Raw genomic sequence first — 24,782 nt, forward strand, 5'->3', positions numbered from 1 at the left:
CCTGGGGGCAGCATCGGCATGAATCCTTATGGATTCTGCCTGGTTTTCACGGGGGTCCAGCCCCTCTGTCAGCATGAACGTTCGATGTGGGTTGAAATGCAGGTGAATTTGCAGCACAGAGCTGTTTGAAGAGGCAGGAGTAGGCTTTCTACACGCTCCCACAGATCCATGCTGTAAACGGATGAAAAGGGCACAGATTGCTTCCAAACTACAATCCGCCATTTTTACAGCCACATTTAAAATAACCCCTGTGTTTTCGCCTTTGTGAAGATCATTTTGTCTCAATATACTTGAGAATAAAGTCTTCTCAACCTCTGTAGCTGCTAGCTGTCAGGCCTATAGAAGCCCGTGGATCCATGGTGTCCAAGTCCTCATTGAAACAGTGAAGCTGGGTTTTGAGGGCTGTCCCAAAAGGCAGTGGCAAAAGGCACAACCGGGCCAATGATCCAGCGATCCGAGGCGCGAGAGACAAATTATGTGGACTCACCTTAGAAAACTATAAATACAACCTGGGGTAGAACCATTGAGGTGAAAATAAACAAAATAAGATAACTGAGGAAGTTGGTGGTCGGTAGGGAAAAGGGACAGCAGTGCCATCTGTACAAGTAGTATCAAAATTGAACGAAGTGTAGGGAATGGCCTGAGGTATGAAAACACAGTGCACGTGTAAGGGTATGAAGGTCCAGGAATGGGAGAGCCTACACTTGCGAACAGGGTTATAGTTTTTCTATGCTTTGGAAGGAACACTCTGTTCTGTATACTAGCCTCAGCGTCCCGGGAGGATAGCTCAGCGGCAGCGTGCGCGTATTGGAAGCAAGACGACACGGAGCAACAACAGGTTCGATCCACGGGTCCGCGCTTAGAAACCTTTGGGTGTTTAAGCGCGTTATAAATACGTAACTAAGAAAAAAAAAACACACAATTACGCAACTAAGAAAAACAAAAAAGACAATTCCTATAACAGCGCCTCGATGCCTGCGGGCTGTGTGAGCGCTCTATAAATGTGAAATAAATAAATAAAAATATATGTACGGAGAAAGGTGGGAAGAATGGGCCAGTTATAATAGCATTCCTTCACTCATTACATACAAATAAAGCATTAAATGCCGTCTGCAATACACCTGTAATGGGATGCATGTTTGTCATAGGCTATTGGCAGGACATTTGGTTCTATATGATCTTATTGAAAACATTTCATCCAAAAGAATTCATTGAAAAAAACTCTACAATGTACTGCGACAAAAACTCCCATTCCTGGAAATTCAAGGGAAGCCTGCTGCCCAGGATTGCTCAGTGTTTTTACAAACATGTACAATTCTAACTTCCCAGCAGAGGCTCTGTTGCCCTTGCATCGGCGGTACAATGCAGAGTAATATTGTGCAGGAAAATATTTCTTTGTTTAGAGAAACATAATTTTCACTGTCTAGTAGACAACCACCACCACCCACTAATATCAATTGTGTTACAATTTTTGTTTTATAGCTTTTTAAAGAACATATTCCAAAATCATGAATGTTTTGTCGTTTTAGGTGGTGAAAGCCTTTGTTGTGTTGGTGCCTGCCTATGGGTCACATGATCCTGAAGCCCTAATTAAAGAACTGCAAGAGCATGTGAAAAAAGTTACTGCACCGTACAAATATCCGAGAAAGGCAAGTTTGCTTCTATCATCAGCTTTCACACATGACAAATGTGACAATATAGTGCACTGTGATTTTTTTAATGAGAGTACAGTACTGTGAGCCTCATTACGAGTTTGGTGGTGTAGGGAAAAAGTGGAGGTAATTCCATTGCCCAATTTCTTCTGTAATGTGAAATTACAGGTTTTGATGGAATTTCGACCGGTGGAATTACTGAGGGGTAATTCCGCCGATTCTTTGAGGAAAATTGGAGGATGTACCTCCAGCATGATGCCAGAAGTTAATCCTTCACTTTTCCTCAAAAACCCTGCTGAATTAACACTAGGTAATTCCACCAGTGGTAATTCCACCAAAAATCCCCAATGGAGTCCTATGGACGCCAGAAAATGGGGATTTACACCTCCTACCGCCACTTGTAATCCTGTGGTAATTCCACAGGACCAAGTGATGGTAACTGGAAATCATTTTGGTATTATCCCAGAGGATTTACCTGTGAAATGCCACCAAACTCATAATGATGCCCTGTATTTCTTTGCTATTACTATACGATGTCAGAATTGTGGGCCACATTTTGAACTGCACAGCCATCTTTCCAAAAAGCTGAATGATCTTTCATGGAAGCTTAGAGTGCAATATAGACACTTTGGGGGGATTTGCAAAGAAGTCACTCTAACCTATGTCACAGATGGCCCAAGAATCACTCTGAGTCTCAGAGGCGATTCAGGGTTGTTTATTAGAATCTTTTGGGGGCATAGGGCCAGTGCCACAGTGCACAAGATGTGATGCACTCAGTTGGTCAGTATTTTGCACATGGTTGTTACGCATAAAATGCTGATAATTTAAGTTGGTTTATAAGTGCGCGCAAACTAAGTGTTCTGTTTAATCTGAGGGCTAATTTACTCCCAATACCGTCGATGCTTTGCCACGCCTGGATACAAACAGGCAGAAAGGGAGCACCCTCTATCCCTGTGACAATAAATCCCAAGGGAATCTTATACACTTTTTATTTTTATGACAGTTATCACAGAAGCCTAGGCTTACATTTTGAATCCCAATATTAAAAAGAGCACATTGCAGAACAATTAGTGAAGCCATCGCTTAACTATGCTCAGCTCCAGATTAAGGGTGCTGCCTTCAATGTATATCTGTTTATAGAAGGCACCTTAACCCTGATTGAAGCATGTCATTACAAGAAATTATCATCTCAATTTTACATTACTCTTTTTATTTTTATTGTTTTATTATTGGATTTCATTGTATAATTTGTTGAAAATCATTGTATACATTTAAAATTGTAGTTACGTTTTTTATGATGGTTTTAACCTTCGAAATAAAGACTTAATTAAAAAAATGAATAGGGCATCCCTCTCTCTCGTCTTTTAATGCACCTCCTCCCTAACCCAGACATCCCTAACCCCAGTTTAGTAGATACTGAAGGTTGACACCTACTATCTAAAGTCTAGCTTGTACTAGCGTTGAAAACCTTATCTAACTAAAGATCCCTCCGTGGCGTCCTAGCTGCCTCTATACTACATATATGGTAGTGTTCCAATGGTATTTTAAATATTGTGCCTTACAGCTACCCTGTTAGATTCAGTCCTTCCTTTATCACGCTCATTCTTACATCTCCCTCTCCTGCTCTGTCCTCTCCTTTTCAACTCAACCCACTTTTCCTTGCTCCTCCACTATCTACCAGTCTTTCTAGGTCCTGACTCCACCCTTTGATGTTACCAATCCCTCCTACTTACTACTACTCCCTCCTCTGCAGTTCTACTCCCTCCTGCTCCATACTACTGTTCCCATCTCCAAACTACTGCTCCCTCCTCCACACTACTGCTCCCTCCTCCACACTACTACTCCCGCCTCCACACTACCACTCCCTCCTCCGCACTATTACTCAAACACCCTCCTTTCACTCAGTACCATCCACTCAATCACTCCTTCCACTACTCTGTCTTTTGTCACACAACCATGCACACTCACACAGCAATACCCTTTCCACTCTCTTGCCAATACATCAGCATCTCCAATAATTGCCTCCACAGTCCTCCACTCCTTCCTCCCTTCTGCTGGTCTGTTGATCATCCTCCACATCTGACTCAAATGAATTACCCACACTACCTGCTATCTATTGCCACCTGGTATCCCCCTGTCCCAGCTGCTATTGGCTCTATCTCCCTGGCCAATGTGACCCTATCTTCCCCACCCAGGGTGTCTTAGAAAGACTGCAGGTCCTAATTACTATGCTTTGCTGCAGAACAACTATGGCATCCCAGGCAGGCAATTGTTGATGTCTGTGTTCTGGGGACCGATTCTGTGTGCCCCAAGGGTGAGGAGAGTGGGGAAGAAGTTTGGGTGTTCCACTTTTTGTCCCTGGTTGTCTAGTAATTGTCAGATTTGTTGTTATGCATGCTCACCGTTCTTCCCCAGCAGCATTGCATTGACTCACTGGGACTTGTCAGCATACGATTGCATGTGCACCACAGCTTACCTTTCTTTCTGTGTATTTATGCCGTGCAGTTGATCATAGCTGCAGTTTGCTGGTAGTGGAGGGTCACCCTTTGCCTCACAGGGTGCTAGATCAGGCTTCAGGCACTGAAGCTTCCATTTAGTTTCTTGTTCAGGTGGTGGAATTCTAGAAGAGTAGGCATGTCTTGAGTTGACCGTGTTCTGAAAAGAGGCATGCTGGCACTGGGCTGGGGGGAAGAACTGCGGCCCTCTCAACTGCCACCATCCCCCTCAAAAGTAGACTTGACTCTAGATTTCTCCCTGATATTCCTCTCACCACTGACAGAGGGGTTGCCATCCCGTTCCACAGATTTAATGCACCTTAATATTGGGATCGTTTCTAACACAGCTTTGTGGGTCAAATTGGGTTGTGCCACGTCCCCCACGGAAGAGGTTTTGGACACTTACAGAGATCTACTTTGGACTTCCTGACACAGACTATCATTAGTTTAAGATAGGTAGGGAAATCCCACCTTAGCATAGGGCAAGATAGATCTTAATCCAACCGCTTTGTGGTTTTAATAAAGGTTTGTAACACAAACGTTCCTCAGTTGTCTGGTCTACTTCCTGATGCCTTCACAAATGGTGTCAGGAATGGGATGTGGCTCAACCAATACAAGTTGGGGAAATCTAAAATTTGAGAAGTTGAGTCCCAAAGCTTCAGAGCCCTCAGTAGCCACAGAATGATCTAATGGGTTTGACATTTGTAGTAATAGGGAAGAAGTCATCCCGCCAGGTGAAAGAAGATTGATACCTACAAAGTTGGTTTTGATTCCACCACCAGATACCTCCATCAGACTGGCTCCCAGGTCGGGGTTATCGTGGAGATTTGGGATTGATTTATTATCTGTGGTGATAGATCCGGACTGCAGGGGAGACATAAAGGTGTTACTTCAGAATCAAAGGAAGGATCCCTTTCAGACCCATCAAGGGGACAGAATTGCACAAGGAGTGTTTCCTAGGGTAAAGGAAAAGGCTGGAAGAGAGGTGACAGAGCAGGGCACCCATCGCGTTGGGGAAGCTGACAAACCTCATGACACCCCTCAAAAACCTGAGTCTTGAAGGGTCATGGAGGAAGAACTGGAAACTCTTCTCGACCTAGCCTTTGCCCAAAAGAACGACCCACTGTTAGCAGAAGCCTTCCTACAAATCATTCTAGAGAGAGGGTCATTAGAGAGGAGGATCCTTTTTCTTTTTTAATCATGGATTGTTGTATAGAGGAGACACCACTCCAGATGGCCTGGCTAGAACGCAGCTAGTTCTACCCAAAAGCCATAAGCAGGTGGCCCTGGAGATAGCTCACTCTCACTTAACGTTTGGTCATTTTGGCCAACCAAGACCCAGGCCCAAATTTTGAATACATTTTATTGGCCTGGGATTCATGCCAATATTAAGACCTTTTTTCAATCCAGTGAAATATGCCAAAAAACCAGTGCCCATATGCCACCTCCAGTACGCTTACAACCTGTCCCAAAAATTGAAGTCCCATTTTCCCAAACTGGGATGGATATCGTAGGTCCCCTGGAAACATCAAAGTTAGGTAATAAGTACATCCTGGTCATAGTAGACTATGCCACACAATATCTGAACCCTTTCCCCTTAGAACCAACACCACCCAGCACCTACTTAATTTCTTCTCAAGAGTAGGAGTTCCTAAAGAAATCTTGATGGATCAAGGCTCTACATTTTTGAGGATGCTCATAGGGGAAGTGAAGCAGTTGTTACACATTACCACCTGTTCTGACAAGAACCCCCTGACCACTGTAAGGCAATGAAGGGTTATGTTAAGCAGTGATAATTGACAACAATGGTAAGGACAGTAGCAACAATGTAACAGCAGCTTACCTATAGTGGGCAGGTGGGAGGTTGTAGGCGTAGGCAGGTAGTATGCTGACAGCAGCGGCAGGCTGAGGTGTTCTGATGACACTCTGGGAGACACCTGAGTTAGGTATGGAACAAGAACGTAATCCGTGATCAATCCAAAACACAATCCGAGGTCAGGAGCCGAAAGACAGAACTGGAGACAGGGAAATCCAAGTACCAAGTCCAGTAACCAAGCCAGTGGTCAAAAGTCCAGGTGATCAGAGAGCATGCCAAAATCCAGGTTGGGAAAATCCAAAAGACAGTCCAAACATTTGTTCCGTGATCAAGGTAGTACGTGAATAAAAAGAGTAATCCAAATGCCAAGCAGTTCTCAGTGAAGAAGCTGTGAAGCAATGTTTGAGCGTTTGCTCGCCCTTTTTCAATACGAGCATGGTCATGTGACACGGTCACGTGACAGCAGCTGCGTGTCACATGGAATGCAACGCAGACAGAGATTGGTGTTGCGGGCGTCTTCTCTGCATGTGACGAGTGGGTTTCCCTACGCCCTTATTTCGCCCCGGAGCGTGAAGGAGTCGCCATGGCAACCGCCGGCGTGGAAAGGGGCGTAAAGACACTGGTCCACCAGCCGGGAAGCCTCTGTGGCTGTGCCACTGCTGCTGTCGCTGCCGTTGGGAGTGCATGTGGGAACTGGGAACAGTAGCAGGTGAGCCATTGGACATGACAGAGGACATGACAGAGCCCCTCCCCAAAGGCCCACGACCCCGTGGGCAGGAAGGATGGTCACGGTGAAAGCGGGCCCGCAATCGAGGGGCGTGGACATCCCGGGAGGGAACTCATGAGCGGTCCTCGCGACCGTAGCCCACCCAGTCCACCAGGTATTGCAGGCCCCCCCTGAAAACACGGGAACCCAGTATGGCGCGCACCTCAAACACATCAGGAGAGGAGACAGATACAGGAGCGGGCGGAGCAACCAGTCGGGTGGGGCCCAAACAAGGCTTGACCAATGAAGTATGGAAGACAGGGTGGATCCTCCTGGAGGAGGGAACCGCCAGGCATAGGGCCACCGGGTTCAGGATCTTGAAAACCTGATAAGGACTCACAAAACGAGGGAGCAACTTGCGACAACCAGGGATATGCCAGTGGCGAGAGGAAAGCCAAACCCGAACTCCCACCCGATAGCTAGGGGCATCCACCCTTTTTCTGTCGGCCGTTGTTTTCATGGACGCCTGTGCCTCGCGCAGACGGACTTGCGTCTGGGCATGGACTGAAACCAGATCACCGCACAAGCTGTGGCCGCAGGGGTGTCGGAGGAAGAAAAATCTGGAAAAGGAAGGGTACGGGGATGTTGACCACAGAGGGCGAAGAAGGAAGAAAAACCAGTGGAGGAGTGTAGTGTTATTGTATGCAAATTCAGCAAGATGCAACAGATTGAGCCAGTTGTCTTGGAATTGGAGGGACAGACAGCATAGATACTGTTCTAATGCCTGGTTAACCCTTTCTGTCTGTCCATCGCTCTCTGGGTGGTAGGCGGAGGAAAATTGAGCATCGATGCCAAGTAGTCTAGTGATGGCCTGCCAGAATCGGGACGTGAATTGCGTACCACGATCGGATACTAAGACATGGGGTAACCCAAAAAGGCAAAACACGGACTTGAAGAACAGCTTGGCCAACATTGGAGCTGAGGGTATCCCTTTACATGGTATAAATCGTGCCACCTTCGTATAGGAGTCAACCACCACCCAGATGGTGTCATAACCCTGAGTACTGGGTAGGTCGGTGATCAGATCCATTGAAACAGTATGCCAGGGTCTTGGGGGAATGGGAAGAGGTTGAAGAAGACCTAGAGGGCGACCCCTACATGATTTACCCTGGGCACAAACAGAACAGGTGTTGACATAGTTCTCAACATCACGTTTCATGGTTGGCCACCAGCACCAACGTTTGAGGAGGTCTAGGGTACGTTGTTGTCCAGGATGACCGTTAATGGCAGCATCATGGGACCAGTCTAGTGCCTGATTTTGTGTCTCAGTCGTGGGTAAGTAGAGCTTCCCTTGTACGAAAGGTACCCCGTCTTGCATAACCGGATCCGAGTCTGTTACTGAGTGCGGATATTGAGAGGCCCATTGACGTATGGTGGACAACATGGAACGCGATGGTGTACAGGTGCAAACAACATGCTCCTTACCTAGTAGGGTATCAGGAAAAGACGGGAGGGCCTACCCCCCAGGGGAGCGAGAAAAGGCATCTTCCTTCCCGTGAACCACTCCAGGTCTATGCTTAATCACGAAATCAAATGCAGCAAAGAAAAGATGCCAACGCACTTGTGGACTGTTTGTGCATTTGAGGGAGGCAAGATCTTGTAGGTGTTTGTGATCCGAGAACACCACAGTTTGATGTTTCGCGTCCAGAAGGTGGTGCCTCCAGATCTGTAAAGCATCTTTGATGGCTAAAAGCTCCTTCTCTGTGACTGTATAGTGCAGTTCAGTTGACGTGAACTTCCCTGAGTGGTATGCCATGGGGTGCAGTCGGCCTGTAGTAGGATAAGGTTGTGAGAGTACAGCACCAATGCATACGAAGAAGCATCCGCTTCTAAGACAAAAGGGAGCTCTGGGTCAGGGTGATGAAGCACTGGTGCTGTAGTGAACATTGCCTTAATGGAATTGAAAGCAGTTTGTTGTTCTGCGGACCAGGAATGAGGGACAAGAGGACTAGTCAGGGCAGTGAGAAGGGCAACAATAGAAGAAAAGCTAGCAATGAATCGCTGGTAAAAATTGGCGAACCCCAAAAATGTTTGCAATTGTTTCAAGTTCGCTGGAACCGGCCAATCGCTGGGACTTTGGATTTATTCATGGACAGACCCCCAGGTGATATGTGAAACCCCAAGAACTCGACCTGACTGGTGTGGAAAAGACATTTTTCAGGTTTGGCAAACAACGCGTTCTTTTGGAGTCGGGAGAGCACTTCCCTGACATGTATAATATGTTCCTCCAGAGAAGAGGAAAAGATTAATATGTCGTCTAAGTAGACCACTACGTAGACGTTCAAGATGTCACTGAAAATGTCATCCATGAAACATTGAAACGTGGCTGGGGCGTTGCAGAGGCCAAATGGCATCACTGTATATTCGAACAATCCCTGTCGGGAGCAAAAGGCCGTTTTCCACTCACCCCACTACGCATGCGAATCAGGTTATACGCCCCCCGAAGGTCCAGTTTAGTGTAAATAGAAGCATGAGTGAGTTTATCTAGCAGCGTAGAGATGAGAGGGATGGGATAACGTTTTTTACAGTGATGGAGTTCAACCGCCTGTAGTCCACACAGGGACGGAAATCCCCGTCCTTCTTCGGGACGAAGAAGATCAGACTCGCTGCTGGCGAAGTCGAAGGGCGGATGTGGCCCAAGCATAAAGCCTGCTGAATATATTCCTGTAGGGCTCGTTCTTCAGCCTGTGTTAAAGAATAGATCCTGCCTTTTGGAACCAGAGCCTCGGGGACCAGATCAATGGGGCAGTGGTATGGCCTATGTGGAGGAAGGCCTTCCGCAGAACCCTTGTCGAACACAGCTTGAAAGTCATGGTACATAGAGGGGATTCCTGCCATGACCGCTCCTACCACATGCGGGCCCAAAGACACGGAATCATCCTCGAGGAAGCTACTGCCCCGAGCGCATTCGCCGGGTTGGAGATCGAAGGGGACTCTATTAGACAATAGTGTTGGCATCTCTCAGACTCGAAGAAAACCTGGCCTGTACCCCAGTTGATTAAAGGGTTGTGCTTATTTAACCACGGGATGCCTAGGATGATGCCAAACTGAGGAGTAGCAATGAGATCAAAAGACAGAGTTTCCTTGTGGATTTCTTGGATTACAAACTCCAGAGGGGCTGTTTTTTGCATAATCGGACCTGAAGCGAGAGACGTCTCATCAACCGCCTGAACCGGCTCCGGATGTCTTTTGGATATCAATGGCAGATTTAGCGAGTTGGCTAGTGCGATGTCTATGAAGCATCCTGTAGCCCCTGAATCGATCACTATGTGCACTGGATGCGTGTTGCCTGTGGTAGGTTTCAATGAAGCCTGGACCATCACGGGTCGGACAGGACCAAAGGCAAGGTCAGAGGGGTTTTGTGAAGGACTCGCCCCAACCCCTGATCTCAAGGGCGAGTCTTCTGAAAACACGGAGTCTTATTTTTTGGGCAACGGGGACACTCCTTAACGAAATGACCGTTGAGACCGCAGTAGAAACAGGCATTGTCTGTTCTCCTACGTTCACGTTCGGCCTGGGTAATCGGACTGCATATCCCACCTATTTGCATGGGTTGACAAGTAGGATCAGATGTGGGTGATGGTGGAAGGTGTGATAGACCTGTTTCCGTCCTGCGTTCGGTCTGTCTCGCGTCCAACTGTAATACCAAGTCAACCAGGTCAGCATAGACGGAGGGGAGAGACAGTACAACTGACAATGCATCTTTCATGGCGTTACACAGACCCCGATAAAACACTACTGCCTTTTTGTTATCGGGCCAAGAGGTTTCAGCGGAGAGTTGGTTAAACCGAGTAATGTATTCTATGAGCGACTGTCTGCCCTGGGTGAGATCCAACAATTCCATATCCCGGGACTGCGCCTTGTACCTAGTATCGAAAACCTTGGCCATTTCACTGACTAACAGATCGAAAGCGTAAAGGGCAGGATGACCACTCTCTAACAGAGGGTTAGCCCAAGTGGCTGCCACACCTGATAAGTGGGAAAGCAAAAATGCAGCCTTAGTTACTGAGTCAGGGAATGCCTGAGGTCGGCACAAAAAGTGGAGTTTACATTGGTTTAGAAAAGTGCGATACTTTCTGGGGTCTCCCTGATATCTTTCGGGGGCTGCCAGAGGAAATGGTATTGGAATAACCACAGGGACAGCTGATGTAGGGGGTGGCGTGGCAGGAGTCAGGTTCTGTGACGGGGAAGGATCCCCAAATTCGGAATCTGCAGGCAGAGGATGATGGGAGCTTTGTAGGGTGTCAAGGCGATGATGTATAGCAGTAGTGGCGGCGGCCATGTCAGTCCTGAGTGCAGTGGTGGTGGCGGCCATGTCAGTCCTGAGTGTTGTAACTGCTTGCATTAGAGCAGTCACAGGGTCCCCGGCTGAGGTATCCATTATCTGGACGACCACAAGGCTTCACAGTCTGTTCTGACTTGATGGTCGTGTAGATAAATAATACCTCCGTCCCCAAGTACCACATGAGTAAGAGCAAAAACACTACTCGAGCAATCTTGGAGGCCACAGGTGTAGAGTGTGGTCAGCCTGGAACCGGGAACGCCGGAAGAACCCCCTGACCACTGTAAGGCAATGAAGGGTTATGTTAAGCAGTGATAATTGACAACAATGGTAAGGACTGTAGCGACAATATAACAGCAGCTTACCTATAGTGGGCAAGTGGGAGGTTGTAGGCATAGGCAGGTAGTATGCTGACAGCAGCAGCAGGCTGAGGTGTTCTGATGGCACTCTGGGAGACACCTGAGTTAGATATGGAACAAGAACTTAATCCGTGATCAATCCAAAACACAATCCGAGGTCAGGAGCCAAAAGACAGAACTGGAGACAGGGAAATCCAAGTACCAAGTCCAGTAACCAAGCCAGTGGTCAAAAGTCCAGGTGATCAGAAAGCACGCCAAAATCCAGGTAGGGCAAATCCAAAAGACAGTCCAAACAAACGTTCCGTGATCAAAGTAGTACGTGAATAACAAGAGTAATCCAAACGCCAAGCAGTTCTCCGTGAAGAAGCTGTCAAGCAATGTTTCCGCGTTTGCTCGCCCTTTTTCAATACGAGCATGGTCATGTGACGTGGTCACGTGATCGCAGCTGCGTGTCACGTGGAATGCAACACAGACAAGGCTTGGTGTTGCGGGCGTCTTCCGGGCATGTGACGCGTGGGTTTCCCTACGCCCTTGTTTCGCCGCGGAGCGTGAAGGAGTCGCCATGGCAACCGCCAGCGTGGAAAGGGGCGTAAAGACACTGGTCCACCAGCCGGGAAACCTCTGTGGCTGTGCCGCTGCTGCTGTCGCTGCCGTTGGGAGTGCATGTGGGAACTGGGAACAGTAGCAGGTGAGCGATTGGACATGACAGAGGACATGACACCACCCTTAGGACTTCAGTGTACCATCCCCAAATCGATGGCCTTGTGGAAATATCTAATAAGACATTGAAGACCATGGGCCTCATTCCGAGTGCGGCGGTAAGGAGTTAACGGCGTCAGTAAGGATGCCAGTGTCGTTAACCCCTTACCGCCGCATTCCGAGGTCCTTTAGTGGGTCCCGCTAAGGGCGGCTGGTAAAAGGACCAGGGAGTTATTAACAGGACTGTTATTAACGGGCCCGTTATTAGCTACCTCCCCATTCCCATTGAGCCCTATGGGGGCTCGAATGGGAATAGGGATGGCTTCCCTGAATGGGGACTTACCGGGTCCTCCAAGGTTGGAATGACCCGGTAAGTCCCCATTCAGGGAACCCGGACCCGAGTTTGGAGGTAGCCATGCCGCAAATAGCAGCATGGCTACCTCCAAACTCGTAATGAGGCCCCATGTTACAGAAGTTAGTGGAACGGGACGGAAGGAATTGGGATCAAATGGTACAATGGGCATTATTTGCTAATAGGAAAACCCCTCAAGCTTTTACAGGCTTTTCCCCGTTGAATTACTAAATGGACGAGAACCCAGAGACATCCTAGACATGTTAAGGGAAACCTGGGACTAAAGAGAGGAAGCCCCAATTCCACTATCCCAAACCGCACACAGGCTTAAAGAACATAGGACAGTTTAGCTCAAACCCATATGGCCAAAGGCCCAAGAACAACAGAAAACATCATATAATCAAAAGGACACCTTATATTTTTTTTCTGTAGGACAAAAAGTCCTAGTATTACTGCCAACCTCCAAGAATAAACTAATATCTAAAATGACATGGACCATATGAGGTACTCGAACAAACGGGTCCCTGTAATTATAACATTTTTCAACCTGACCACCGATTGAAAACCCAGGTATACCAAATACATCTCCTTAAAGAGTGGAAGTAAAAGCCCACAGAGTCAAATACCAACATATGAACATGTCTACTGTCCAACAACTCTGATAGAAACAAACTTATCCTTCCAGATATTAGTAACAATCAAAAACAAGACTTGTATGATTCACTCAGCCAATTTACTGATGTGTTTAAAGAGGAGCCAGCCAGGGTGGAGGGATTGTACCACTATATACACACCCCTGAATGCAAAGTAGTACATTTAAAACCTTATTGGCTACACAAGACAAGGAAAGCGACCATCATCCAGGAAGTCTGGCAGATGCTGGACACCATTATTATCGAACCCTCCACCAGTCCCTGGTCTTCCCCCATAGTAGTAGTAGTAGTAGCAGCAAAAGTCGATGGATGCTGGAGATTTTGTATTAACTTCAGAAAAGTAAATGCATTTTCAGCCTTTGATGCCTATCCCATGCCTCACATCAACGATGTTATTGACCGCCTTGTTAATGCTGTCTATCTCTCTACCATAGACCTTACAAAAGGCTATTGGCAAGTTCCATTGCACGGCCCCAATAAAGAAAAAACAGCCTTTGCTACACCTCTAGGTTTGTTCCACTTCAAAGTTCTCCCCTTTGGGCAACATGGGGCCCCTGTAACATTTCAACGGTTGAGAGATGAAACCTTGCAAACTTATTCTAACTTTTGTGGGGGCTACATAGACGACATTATGAGCCATAGTAAGAATAGGGAGGATCATGTCTATCATTTATGCACCATGATAAGAGTCTTAGGATACAGTCTTAAGGATACAGCTAAGGCTATGAACAAAGTTGATGGAAGTGGAGGACAGACGGGAAAGGGACTGTGATTACAGGATAAGCCCAGTTCGGGACAGTGGCGCAGAAATGTCACCACACACCTTCTGGGGAGACTACGCTAACCCAGCGCCTCACTTCGAGACAGAAATGCCAACTAACCAATCCACTAACAATTTCTCCCTCTGCATAACCTCTCAAACTCCAAAACAAACACAACCACAAACCTACAGCACAACAAACCGCACAAACTTCACTACATTGCAACAACAAAACAAAAACACACATAGACTTACACAACAGTACACAATGACCACCGGACGCAAACACCCCAGGCCCAGCCAACAGACCCACCGGGCTGAGGCTGCCAACGGCACATCACTGCTTTCTTGCACTTTTCCAGCTTCCTCCCACTAACCCATCCTCCCTCTCCCCTTTTTCAGAACCGCTAGAGCGCCAGGGGACCACTCCGGTGGTGATAGTGCGCGGTACAAATGTCTTTTAACATTAACATTAAGAGCCACATGATTAATAGCCAATTCTAACAAATGTAAGTTTGTTCAATCTGCTGTAAAATACTTGGGCTTTTTTGTGGAAAATGGCAAGGTACAACCACAACAAGAAAACGTAAGAGCCATTCTAGACACCCACACAACCAAAAGGAAGAAAGATGTTAGGGCGTTTCTATGACTAATTGGCTATCACAGTAGGTTTATACCCAGCCTTTCCAGTGAAACAGCCAGGCTCACTGATAAGTTGAAGAACGCAGAACCCCAAAACATCAGATGGCATGAGGAAGATCAGAAATGCTATACAATCTTGAAAGAGACCCACTGTCAGAGCCCTCTCCTAAAAGTGGCTGACTTTTTGAAATAGTTTATCCTACAGACCGATGCTTCCCTAGCAGGATTAGGAGTGGTTCTGTCACAAGTCCATGACGGCCTGTAACATCCCATACTTTATAAAAGTAGGAAACTCTTTCCACAGGAAAAACACTATTCTGTCATCGAGCTGGAAGATCTTGCCATAAAATGGGCTATCATACATTTAAAGTCACATCCAGATCCACCCTGCATAGGGGAAGGGTATGTGAGGAATCCGAGGGCGTCCTCACTTCTTTCCCCAAATCCTCCCCTCAGGTGGCCAGGGAAAGGCCGTCACTTTTGGATCATGACCCTGGGGGTGGATATGCGAGGGAGGATCACCTGGGAGGAGGAGACTTGGGGAGTGGGGATGAGGCACCCGTGGGTGAGACACAGTATCCCCTATTTCCATTTCATCAGGAATTAAATGTCCGCCAGGCTTCTATGGGCAATTTCCAATAATTTCCCTATTGTGGTTGAAAACCATTTCCCAATGCATACCACTATGGTACTGACATGAGGAAGAGACCACATAGTTACATTCATCCTTTATTAATTCAGACATACACAAACACTACTCTGGTACTGGGATGAGGAAGAGGAATGCTGAGTACCAAGACCATTGCGAAATCAATGTGAATGGCCTGCTGTCATAAACTGAGGTCCCAGATGAACTTATACCTTCTTGTCCAAGTACCTGCCAGGGAAGAACAAAGAAAATTCCTGGCCAGAAATTGGGACAAAAGGTGAGACATGATACAGCACTGCCAGGCACTCTACAGCTAGAAGAATACAGGGAATGAGTACACAGATTTTAACTATATATTCATGTAAACCCTCCGTATACATAACATACCTGATCCAGGAATAGGCAGGCCTTGAAGAGATGAAATCCTGCTGGGCGTTGTCAACATATCCACTATGAGGCAAAACATAACCCGAACGGCACGAGGATGCATGCTAGGTGGGTGAAAATATCCCGTTTTTTCAGTGTCACCAGAGTTCCTGGTAGAAAGAAGTCTGATGTCCACAGTTCCAAAATCCAGAAAAATCCTAGAGAGTTCCAAAAGCACAATTCCACCATCAAAATCCAAGTAATCCAATGTCCAGAAAAAATAGCCAGTTCACGAAAAACCAACAGGCAAAAAGCAGCAGCAATCCAAAAAAACAGAAGCTAGAAAGTCACAAAACACAAACAAAAACAAGCGCCACCTGCAACAACAGCTGAGAAGCAATGAGGTTCCAATGCAGGCCATGTAAATAGGTCAGGAAAGGCATTTCCTGATTGATCACATGATATGCTGCTGTCACGTGGCTACCTTCCTCCGTTGCTGGTGCGCGCATTGTCTCACGTCACCAAGGCGCCATGGCAGTCTCCAGGAGTGTTGCAGGGGTGCCTGCCACCGCCTTGTCCCAGGGAGAGAAGAAGAACCCGTCCGTGACCCGAGCGGGACCCCTTTGCAGGTGAGTTCGTGACACCTGCACCTGAAGTCAAAGGCAGTATAAATGTCCTGCTCATATGAGGCTAATGAGATCGCCTGTGGAATGCTTTCAAGCGGAGAAGCCGGAGATGAAGGCAGGGAGGCGTGTGTCAGAAGCGCTGAGGTGCTGCAGAGTCGCTGCAGTGGAAGCAGATTGTGGCGGGCGTTGTTGGGAGTTCTCCGGTGGCAGGGTCAGGCTTCTGACCTAGAGTCAAGGGGACTCCCTCTCTGGTAGCCCGAGGTGTCGGAGACCCAGGGCGAGGGGCTGGCCAAGCCGGGAACAGCAGCAGCCATAAAGAACCGACTGACGCGGAGAAGGGCACACAAGGACAGTGTACCCAGTGAGTCAAGTGAGGCTGAATGACTCTGGGATGCTGTGGTTAGAGCCACGTCATGAATGCCAGTCAGAGCGCTCGTGATTGAGCAGAGGACAGCGGAGGCAATGGGATTTCCGGTCCAAATGCACAACTCAGATGTTTAACGACTATGATGATGTGAAGGTTGATGAATGGAGTGGTTTGTGAAACCAAACTGTATTGAAATTGGAAAGGCTGTGGAAGGGCCAGAAAAGCAATATACTTTCAATCGAACGAGGAGCTGGGGAGCAGGGTGCAAATTGCCAGCAGTAGAGTGAACTTGGAATTTGCAGTTACATTGTTGTGATATGAATGAATTGAAGTTTTGAATGCCGAACCAAAGGAAATTAATAATGAGTGAATGCCACATGAGTGGAAAGCAGAGAAAAGTGTTCCATAATACAAAGGAAATGTGAATCTTGGAAACTAAAGAAAGCATTGGTGCGGAATATAAAGAACTGTGAATTGTACAACCTGCGAAAAAGCAAGCAGGGGCAAGAGCCATAAGAAAAAGAGGAACTGTACAAATTGCAAGTTGAAATTGTGGCAATACTATGAGAAGGTTTAATAATCCAACAAGTGAATGGTGGCAAAACAAGTGTTGACAAGGACTGCAAGAATATACGTCCAATACCACTGTTGAACTGAAGCAGTGGTGGTGTAACTGTGGAAAAGAAGCCAATCAGGTATGTCGGTTGCATGACCTGTAATGGGTGGACAGTGTTGTCCAACAACTGCGCCTAGACTGAGTACACCCCACTAAAGAGAAGCCACTTGACTCATCTATAGGTTTATGGTTGAATATCCAGAGAAGCTGGAACATTGTGAACTTCAAGAGTTGATACTTTATGATTTTGATGAAAAAGCCATAAAGCCTGAATGCTGGGAAGAATGCTGAGGAATTGTGTAGTTGTGAAAACAGTGCGAGATTGGAAAGCTTGGGGAAGGGAATCCCTTTTGATTGAAAGTGAACTATTTGGAATCCTGGGGAAGGGAGAACCCCTTTCCAACCAAGAGCTGGAAGAATCTCTGAACTTTTGTTTGAACACTTTTTCATTTGATGCTGACACCCCTACACAGTTTGAACAAATATAGGTGAAGGCAAGTATAGGTTTTGGACACAGACGGACATTTACTTTGGACTTCTTGGCGCAGACTATCATTAGTTTCAGTTAGGTAGGGAAATCCCACCTTAGCATAGGGCAAGATAGGCCTTATTCCAGCCCCTTTCTTTAGCTGTTTGTGTCTACTTCCTGATGCCTTCACAGTGTCTATAACAAAAACATATATATTACATTAGAATTGTGTGCTCTGTCGTCACTTCTCTATTGCTTCTGACTATATCATCACAAATCATTTTCTAGTCAATGAATTCCAAACAATAATGCATAACTGTAATTGCCATACTTCAAACATTCATCTCCTGCCTTGCAGCCAACCCATGGTTACTGTACGTTTTGAAAGCCTAATAGACAAGGTACAGGGGAAGAATGGTAAACGACTCTGAGCTTTTACCAACAAAAGGCCATTGTTGCTGCCATTGATAGAGCACTACCCCATAACTTACCTAATGCCTATGAGATTATCTTTTCGAGGGGATTGGGTCCTCCGACGTATTCCATATCTATGACAGTAATCACCGCAGCTGTGCTTTGGAAAATCTTCGGCGTCTGCGTCCTGCGCCAATGACGTTGATACGCTGCCCTCGAGGACCTCCTCCGACGGCCGACATCACTGGATGTTATAAGTAGGACGCACGACACCCGTAGCCTCAGTTCCGTTTTTTCTGCAAACGTGTTCGCTTCGGAGATCTCGGCGCACCTCGACTCTTTGGAGTTCTTGTTCTTTCTCAGTTCTTCGAACCTGTTTCGTATTGTGAAGTCTTTCTTCGTGAAGATGTCTACCTCGTCTTCCACACCGCGTCCGGGCTTTAAGAAGTGCAGGGACTGTGGGTCCAAGATGGTGGTTACGGACTCGCACAACACCTGCCTCTGGTGCCTCGGGGAGGACCATGAAACGGATGACTGTGTCGACTGCCAGTCGCTCACGTCAAAAGCCTTGCGGGAGCGCAAGAAGTTGTTATTGGTAGGTAAGGTGTCTAAGCCACGGTAGTCGAGGTCTCCGGGGCTTTTGACGGACGATTCGAGAGGCGACTCTCCGCATCCTTGTCGGAAGTCCGGTGGGTCTCGGTCCCGGAGTCGGTCCCGCCACTCCTCTGCCTCTTCGAGGCACTCCCGGAAGCACCGTCATCGGTCGCCTTCCCGTCCTCTTCTGAGAACTCCGCCCATCGGCGGGTCGCTTACCCCACCAAGCACGTGACGCCAGAGGAATGGGCTTCCTTCGGGAAGAAAATGTTGGCGATTCTCGAATCGCAGGGCACTGGTCCGTCTGCGCCTCCGAGTGGGGTCGGTCGTGATCAGTCGAGAGACACCGCTCGTACGCCTTCGGGCTCGGGTGGTCATCACGATTCGCGGGAAAGGTCCCGCTCGGACAAGGGGAATCGTTCTCGGCATGCCCGTTCCAGGTCCCGGTCCTCGACGGGCTCGAAACCGTGTGAACCTGTGGTGTCTTCAAGGAAGATGTCAACGCCGGTGGCGCCGAGGTCGTTGACGGACTCTTTTGAGGCCCCGCCTTCGAAGAAGTCGTCAACGCCATCGGCGCCCAAGCTGTCGAGGGACACGCTCGGGGCCCCGGCCTCGAGGACTGTGTCAGCGCCATCGATGCTGTCGGGGCCACGTTCGACGTCGACGCCGATTCACTCGGTCCCCTCGATGCCTTTCGAGGCTGTTTCGACGGGGGTTCCCCGGGGCTCGGTGGAACCGCCTAGAAAGGCTCTGGCAAAGGCCAAGCATGGCTTTGTTCCGCATTCTGTGCCTTCTTTCCGCCAGCTTGATTTTATTTCAGAGGTGGATGAGGGCTCTGATGATAGCATGGTTCCGGATACGGTACCGGACGAGATTTTCTCGGGCCATAGCCAAATTGAAGACTTGTAGCAATCCCTGCACGATGCTAGTGGGCTGGACATCTCTCCAGAGGTGGAGTTTTGTAGGCCTGAGCCTGGCACTCATGCCGACTCCTCGTACCGGCGCCTTATGTCCAGGGTCACCAAATACTTGGGTTGGTCTGCTCTCCCAGGGGATTTTCTTCAGGGTGACCTTACAGATTTCCTCGATCAAGGTCCACCAACTGACACGGTACTGCCGTTCCATATGGCTCTACAGAGGAGGGTGGCGATGGCTTGGTCTGCTCCGGAGAGTCTCCCGGCAGTGGGCAAGTCTTTGCCGCGAAAATACCGCCCAGCCAGTAGCGACCCCTGCTACTTGACCAAGCACCCCACTCGGAGAGTTTGGTGGTGCAGGCGGCTACGGTCCCATCAAAGCAGGCGTCGTATCCTACCATCCCTCCTGATGGGGACGACAAGCGTTTTGATGGCTGGGCGAAGAAAGTGTTTTCTTCAGGGGGTATGGCGCTTCAGGCGGCCAACTCCGTATGTGCCTTGTCACGTTTCACGCACACTCTGTGGAACTGTGTTTCCTTAGCGGCTGAACATATTCCCGAAGGGGATGAACAGGATGGTTTCCTTGCCATGGTTCAGGATGGTAAGGACGCCATGTGTGAGGCCGTTCAGTCGGGTTTGGACATGGCAGATTGCATCAGCCGGTCCATGGCGGCGAGCACCGTGATATGCAGGTTTGCGTGGTTGCGGAAGTCGGGGTTTGCTCCTGATGTGCAGGCCCGGCTCCTCAACATGCCCTTTGACGGGGAACATCTTTTTGGCAGCAAGGCTGACGAGAACCTTGAGAGGTTGCAGACCTCCAAAGCTGCAGCGAAGTCATTGGGCGCTGCAGTTCGCCAACCTCCGCCTTTTCGTCCTAGGGGACAGCAATGGAGGCGAGGTACCTTTCGTTATTACTTGTCCTTTGGTAAAGCGAGAGGAGTTGCCAGTCAAAGGGGCCACCGTAGGAGTGCCAGAGGTGGAAAGCAAGGTACTCGAGGTGTCAAGGCCGCTCCGGCTGTTGCCTCTTTGCCCTCAGGCAATGCCGCAGCCGCTTCAGCTCAGTCATGAGGCCAGGTCTCATGGTTCGCCGGTTGGGGGGAAGGCTGGTGCAGCATCTTGCAGAGTGGCGCGCCATTACTTCAGATGTGTGAGTTCTGGAGATCATAACCCAAGGCTACTGTCTTCCTTTCCGGCAGAGGCCTCAAGACAATCCACCGGGGAAACTCTCTTTGAAGAGTCCCGATCCGCTCCTTGCGCAGGAAATTTAATCCCTGCTGGAGAAAGGCGCCATAGAACTGGTGCCTGTAGCAGACCTTATTTTTTGATTTCCAAGAAAGACAGGGGATTGAGACCCATCATGGACTTGCACGGTTTGAACAAACTCCTCAGGAAGGACAAGTTCAAGATGGTTACTCTCAAGTCCTCCAGGCCCTTCAACTTCAGGACTGGTTGGTGTCTCTCGACCACAAGGACGCTTATTTTCATGTGCCGATACATCCAAAGCACAAGAAGTACCTGAGGTTCGCGGTTGGCGACTCGCACTTTCAGTTTCGGGGCCTGCCGTTCGGATTGACCTCCGCCCCGAGGGTCTTCACCAAGCTCATGGTAGTGGTGGCAGTGCACCTCGGGAAAGGGGGGATTCACGTATACCCCTACCTGGACGATTGGTTGATCAGGGTGCGCTCTCCCGAGCAAGTCCTGGATCATCTGTCAGTCACCTGCCACTCCCTCCACAAGCTGGGCTTCTCCCTCAACTTAAAGAAGTCCCATTTGACACCAACTCAGAGGCTCCAGTACATCGGAGCAGTGCTCGACACATCCCTGGGACAGTTTTTTCCTCCCCAGGTGAGGGCTCATCACATTCAGCAGATGGTGCACAAGTTTCAGCTTGCCCAGAGTCTCCCAGCGTTCGAGTTCTTGAGATTGCTCGGCCTCATGGCATCCTGCATTCTTCTGGTGCCAGAGGCCAGGTTTCGGATGAGATCTTTGCAATGGGCACTCAAGCTCCAGTGGTCTCAGTCCTCTGGCAGGATGTCGGACCCTGTTCAGGTGAGGTCCTCGGTCGCCCAGAACCTTCTGTGGTGGGCCGTCGAAGACAATCTGATGAAGGGGGCTCCGTTTTGGCTACCCTGGCCGGAGGTGACGATCGTGACGGATGCATCCCTCACGGGATGGGGAGCTCATGCCAACGAGTTGGCAGTCAGTGATCGTTGGTCTCCGACGTAGTCCAGACTCCATATCAATCTGTTGGAGCTGAGGGCCGTCAGGCTAGCCCTGAAGGCTTTTCTGCTGACTGTGCGAGGGAAGAATGTCCTGATCCTGACGGACAACACGGTGGCCATGCACTACCTCAACAAAAAGGGGGGGTGCAGGGTCACTTCCTCTGTGCAGGGAGGCGATGCAGCTCAGGTTCTGGGCAATCCAGCAGGAGGTTTCGATCTCGGCAGTTCATCTGGCCGGAGACGACAACGAGACGGTGGACGCTCTGAGCAGGCAGAGCACGATCTCTCACGAGTGGGAGTTGGCTCAGGAGATTCTCTTGGAAATCTTCGCCATGTGGGGGACCCCTCAAGTGGATCTCTTCGCCTCCAGTGTCATCCGGAAGTGCGAGAGGTTCTGCTCGCGGGAATTTCCTCCAAAAGGAGCCTTAGGAGACGCGTTCGTGGTGGAGTGGTCATTCCCACTGCTATGCGCGGTTCCTCCAGTCCCCGTCATCCCGCAAGTACTGCAGAGGTTACGGAGGTTCGGTTCCCGGATGATCCTCATTGCTCCGGCGTGGGCCCGGAGGACGTGGTACCCGGACGTTCTCGACTTGTCCATCTGCCCTCCACGTCGTCTTCCCTACCGAGAAGATCTGCTCTCACGGGAGGGGGGTCAGGTTCTCCATCCAGAGGTCAGATCCCTCAGCTTTCACACTTGGTTTCTGAAAGGTTGAGGTATAAGGATTGGGACCTCCCTGAAGACATGATGGAGGTGTTGCTCTCGGCCAGACGGCCAGCAACAAAGTCCTTGTACCGTTGGCGTAAGTTCTGCGACTGGTGCAGGGTTAAGAATGTGGATCTTTTTGCATGTGACATTCCCATGGTTCTGTCTTTTTTGCTTTCTTTGGCCCACAGGGGCCTGCAAGTGGGTACCGTTAAAGGTTACCTGGCGGCGCTGTCCATATTTAAGCGCTCGTGTGAAGAGTGTTCCTATTTTAAAATTCCTTTAATTTCTCAGTTTCTGAAAAGGCCCACTAATGTGTTCCCTCCGTCACCTTTCCTGGTGCCCGGTTGGGATTTGAACTTTGTTCTAAAGTTTTTGATGGGTGCTCCGTTTGAGCTTTTGCATTCATGCCCTTTGAGACTGTTAACTCTTAAAACTGTGTTTTTGGTTGCGATCACTTCCGCTCGCAGAGTGAGTGAGTTACAGGCACTTTCAGTTAAGCCACCCTTCACTGTGTTTCATAAGGACAGGGTTGTCCTTAGAGTTCGTCCTTCCTTTCTTCCGAAGGTGGTGTCGGAATTTCATTTAAGCCAGAAGGTTGTTCTTCTGGCGTTTTATACTCCTCCACATCCTGGTACGGAAGAGGAGAGGCTCTATAGGCTTGATCCTAGGAGAGCGTTAAGCTTTTATATTTCACGCATGTCCCGGGTCAGAGTGGATGATCAACTCTTCATTGGTTACGCTGGAAAGCTTTTGGGACAAGCTGTGACGAAACAGACTTGCTGGATTATTTTGGCTATCTCGGAGTCTTACCGCTTGGCGGGTAAGGACCCACCGGTCAGTTTACGGGCCATTCTACCAGGGGTATGGCTGCCTCTACTGCCCTACAGAGGGGGGTTCCTATTCGTAACATCTATGATGCAGCCACCTGGGCTTCGGTACATACTTTTGTACGTCACTTCTCCCTCGATTCCATCCGTGGGCAGGATCTGGCCTTTGGCAAGGCGGTCCTTTACTCTGCAATTTGATTGGGCATTCTAAATTTAGATATGGAATACGTCAGAGGACCCAATCCCCTCGAAGAACAAGTTACTCTCTTACCTGGTAACGTTCTTTCGATGGGATGGTCCGACGACGTATTCCATATCGCTCCCTCCCTACCTTCCCCGCTTAAGAATTTCTTATGCGATTGCAGCTTATGTTTCCGCAAGGCTTTGTGTGTCGGACTGGCAGACGTCTGGTTCCACACGTTCTGGGGGAAAAAACTACAACTGAGGCTACGGGCGTCGTGCGTCCTACTTATACCATCCAGTGACGTCGGAGGAGGTCCTCGAGGGCAGCGTATCGACGTCATCAACGCAGGACGCAGACACCAAAGATTTTCCGAAGAAGCACAGCTGCGGTGATTACTGTCATAGATATGGAATACGTCGTCGGACCATCCCATCGAAAGAACGTTACCAGGTAAGAGAGTAACTTGTTCTCATTTAAGTCCCACCAATCTCATATGTAGGTCCGGCACATGTTGTTGCAACTACATCAGCCACTGCTTTTGCTTATGTGGCAAACTCCAATACAATGGATTTACAAAAAACATGAATTAAATGCTTTTTCTCCAGCATGGGGTCTGGCATGGATTCACATGCTCATGAATATTCCCCGTCGTCAGGCTGGGAATCCTCGGTAAAGAAAAAATCAGTATCAGTTTCGTTTCTGATCTGTCTTTCTTAGTAGTAACCAATCACTGATCTCTGGGTCATACTGCCCCCAGCCAATGACTGCCCTCTCCCTAAGCCCCGCCTCTGGCAGCCATCCTCAGATTTTTACCGCACGCTCAAGTGTTGGGAGTCCTCGTGCTTTAGCTCTCTAGTTTTTGCTGCGTTTTCGTGCTTTTTCAGGAGATTTTCTCATTTTTTTGGTTTAATCGACCCTCAAGCTCCACCGTTTCTACTTCCGATAACGGGGACCCGTTTCGGAATTCTTCTACGCCCCTCAAGGGTGAAGTTTTTGTCGAGTTTACGCTTCTTGGAGGATTCTGGAAGATCTGCGGCCTACCTCAACAGACATGGCCCAGGACAAGGGAAGCTCGACGCTCGGATCCAAGCTGTTCAGGTGCTGCCCTGGATGCGGATTACAAAATGTTTTCAAGGAGGACGAGCATTTGCAATGTCTCTACTGCCTTCATGAGGACAAGACGCACGTGGAGAAGGACTGTGCGTTCTGCAAGAACCTTTCGGAACGGACCAAACAAGCTCATCATTCCCGCCTCGGCGCCTGGCTGGAGAAGGGCACAGCAGGTGAGAAGGCGAAGAAAAAGTCTGAGCGGGCTTCTAAGTCCTGTGAGGGCGCCCCGCTGACGGGGGCCC

General features: G+C 48.8%; 1 protein-coding gene across 5 annotated transcripts in view; it reads left to right on the forward strand.

Moving 5' to 3' along the window:
* LOC138569309 (acyl-coenzyme A synthetase ACSM3, mitochondrial-like) overlaps positions 1-24,782 on the forward strand; it is a 770,966-nt gene that overhangs the window by 728,770 nt on the left and 17,414 nt on the right. For all 5 annotated transcript variants that reach the window (XM_069647172.1, XM_069647174.1, XM_069647173.1 and 2 more), the window contains one exon: positions 1,530-1,649. In XM_069647172.1, the coding sequence (XP_069503273.1) occupies positions 1,530-1,649 (120 nt within the window). The remainder of the gene's footprint in view (positions 1-1,529; positions 1,650-24,782) is intronic.

The sequence above is a fragment of the Ambystoma mexicanum genome, chromosome 2q (assembly GCF_040938575.1).
Source record: "Ambystoma mexicanum isolate Mex_15411 chromosome 2q, UKY_AmexF1_1, whole genome shotgun sequence".
Lineage (NCBI taxonomy): Eukaryota > Metazoa > Chordata > Amphibia > Caudata > Ambystomatidae > Ambystoma > Ambystoma mexicanum.